The sequence below is a fragment of the Seriola lalandi genome, unplaced genomic scaffold, assembly GCF_002814215.2.
Source record: "Seriola lalandi dorsalis isolate HSWRI2012SDOR001 ecotype SW California unplaced genomic scaffold, Sedor1 jcf7180002043665, whole genome shotgun sequence".
Classification (NCBI taxonomy): Eukaryota; Metazoa; Chordata; class Actinopteri; order Carangiformes; family Carangidae; genus Seriola; species Seriola lalandi.
The window spans coordinates 1-2,189 of record NW_019514233.1 but is presented as its reverse complement, the minus strand read 5'-3'; the positions used below and the strand labels follow the sequence as shown (position 1 = coordinate 2,189).

The following is a 2,189-nucleotide window of genomic DNA, read 5'->3' as shown; positions in this document are numbered from 1 at the left end:
CACACACACACAATTACAAAAGGGAGAGTGAATGAGAGCGGACATACTGTGAGCAGTGTGCCAATTAGTGTGTCACCTAATTACAGGAATTAGCATAACAACACTTCCAGTTTTGAAAGTAATGCATCCAGACTAACACTGCCTAGAAATACACCCCACTAATTATATCACTGCTGCTCCTAAGATAACACCTGTATACAACACATTAAGGGATATGTGCCACTGTGAGACACCATTTAGTAAACTTTAAATTATGGCTGTGTAATAACCTTTACTGGCAAAAACTTCCCTTCCTAAAAAATTAGTAGATTCTAGCCCCAGTTTCCAAATCTGTTAGGTGGCAAATAAAAGGCCAAGTGGACATGTGTCTAGAATGGTTTTGCAATCTTTGCTTTTGTTGTATCTATTTAGAGAAAGTTTTTTTCATTCCTATTTTACATGGTCTAGAGAAGTGTTCATTAAATCTCAGCCTCAAACTAACATTAAACCATCTCTCTCTCAGTGTTGCTTTGCCCGTTTCAGACATGTTTTCTGTGACCATGAAAGAGCACTGTGCTACAGGACAGGGGTGGCAGTAGGAAACTGATGGTGGTTTTTCAGCCTGCCTGGAGCGTTCGTTTAATAAAACAGGACAGTGCTTGATGGAGTGAGTCTCTCCGGGCTATTACAGAAGCATTAGGTTAACCAATGGGACAGAGAGGATGGAGTGGTGGTCAAGTAAGGCAATGGAGAAACGATAGCTTTGTTTTAGTGGAAACAAAAAAAAACTGTCTCAAAGGACTTGCTAACCCTAAAAGTGCCAACGAAGCAGGTAATAAAGAGACTATTAACCTTGCTCTGGTCTGTTTGTGTTCGGTCAAACTCATTGCTTTAGAGAGCACTGTAACAATGCCCTCTTTGTAGCACAACATGCAAAAAAGAGAAAATCTCTCCGTCTCTCAGCTGTAGTAGATTTCCAGTCTTTCAATAGCTGTGGTATGATTCCAGATACATCTCATAACGCTGGAATTAAGACGTTGCAGTCAAGACTATGTGTTGCAGCTGAGGTAGAAAGAGAGAAATGATCCTGTTTGGTCTCTCTGATCATCCCTACCTTGTCTATCATGCGCCTGGCCTCCTCTTCCTCTGGGTTCCTGTTCTCCAGTTCGATAGTGTAAGTCCCCTTATCGCTATGGTCATCCTCTGCCTCTCCTCCTGCAGCCCCTGCTCCTCTCCCCACAACCGAGGCGTCCTCGCTGGGGCTGGTGGGGCTACCGGTCGCCAGCCCGGTACTGGCTGAGCTCCGACCGATACTCGGGTCCTCTGACCTCTGCTTGAGCAGCACGCGAGCAGCCGTAGGGGCACCCACAGTCACTGTAGCCGGTATTGGAGCTGGGGCTTTACCTAATAGGAACAAATACAAAGCAGAAATACATCAGTTAGAAAAACATAACATGCTTTCACAGAGGACCACGACACAGAAACAACATGTAGTAATTATTGGGTATTAAGTGTCCAAGGTCATAGCTGTTACTGTGTGTAACAGCACTAGTGGTGAATGAATGACAACAGCTCCTGATTAACTGGTTTAATGTTCCTGAAACCTTTGTCACTTAATGAGGTTCTTAATAACTGTAGTTCTCAGAATATTTCAAATGCATATCTTCTTACTTTGAACCTTTGCTTCAGAAAACACACACATAGAAGAGAGTCAAAGAATATTTAAAGATTTATTACCTGAATCTGAGGCTGTAGTAGCAGAGGTGGAAATGCTGAACACCTTGGGGTGAGATGGGGGCTGAGGACACAGTCCCTCTCCACCAGCTCCTCCCCCCAGCAACGGTGCAGTCTGGGAAAATGAATATGACCGGCGCTTGCGAGGGTTTTCCTCGTCGTAGAACTCAATCATGAAGGCAGTGCGGGTGCCGGTTGTTCGGGTCCCGCTCACTGTTACGTTCCCACCTCCTGCTCCTCCTCCCACTCCCACGTGGCCGTGTGCTGCTTTTAGACGTTCCTCGAGGGCATGGCGGCGGTTGGCAAATCGCAGGCCTAATCCGTTCTCGGAGTCACTCTGGGTGCCATCCTCATGCTTGCTGCCTATCAGGGAACAAAAAGAATAAATGGCAGATAAGTTTCGATCATGGATATTTTTTCAACAAAGGGCTTATGTTCTAATGGCTCATATTACTCTTCATAATTTACAACAATAA

General features: G+C 44.9%; 1 protein-coding gene across 1 annotated transcript; it reads right to left on the bottom strand.

Annotated features, from left to right (window-relative positions):
• Positions 1-963: 963 nt before the first annotated feature.
• LOC111648586 (uncharacterized) lies at positions 964-2,077 on the bottom strand. Its single transcript, XM_023398383.2, has 2 exons — positions 1,717-2,077; positions 964-1,383 (listed from the first exon to the last, which is right to left on the bottom strand). Exons 1-2 carry the CDS (start codon positions 1,886-1,888, stop codon positions 995-997), a joined length of 561 nt encoding a protein of 186 aa, XP_023254151.2. The 5' UTR covers positions 1,889-2,077; the 3' UTR covers positions 964-994.
• Positions 2,078-2,189: the final 112 nt, after the last annotated feature.

What these genes read in the sequence shown, in the direction of transcription:
- LOC111648586 (XM_023398383.2), bottom strand. Translation starts at nt 1,888, where the DNA reads ATGATTGAGTTCTACGACGAGGAAAACCCTCGCAAGCGCCGGTCATAT. An exon ending in TACTACAGCCTCAGATTCAG is followed by an intron (nt 1,384 to 1,716) that starts GTAATAAATCTT and finishes TGTTCCTATTAG; the next exon opens with GTAAAGCCCCAGCTCCAATA.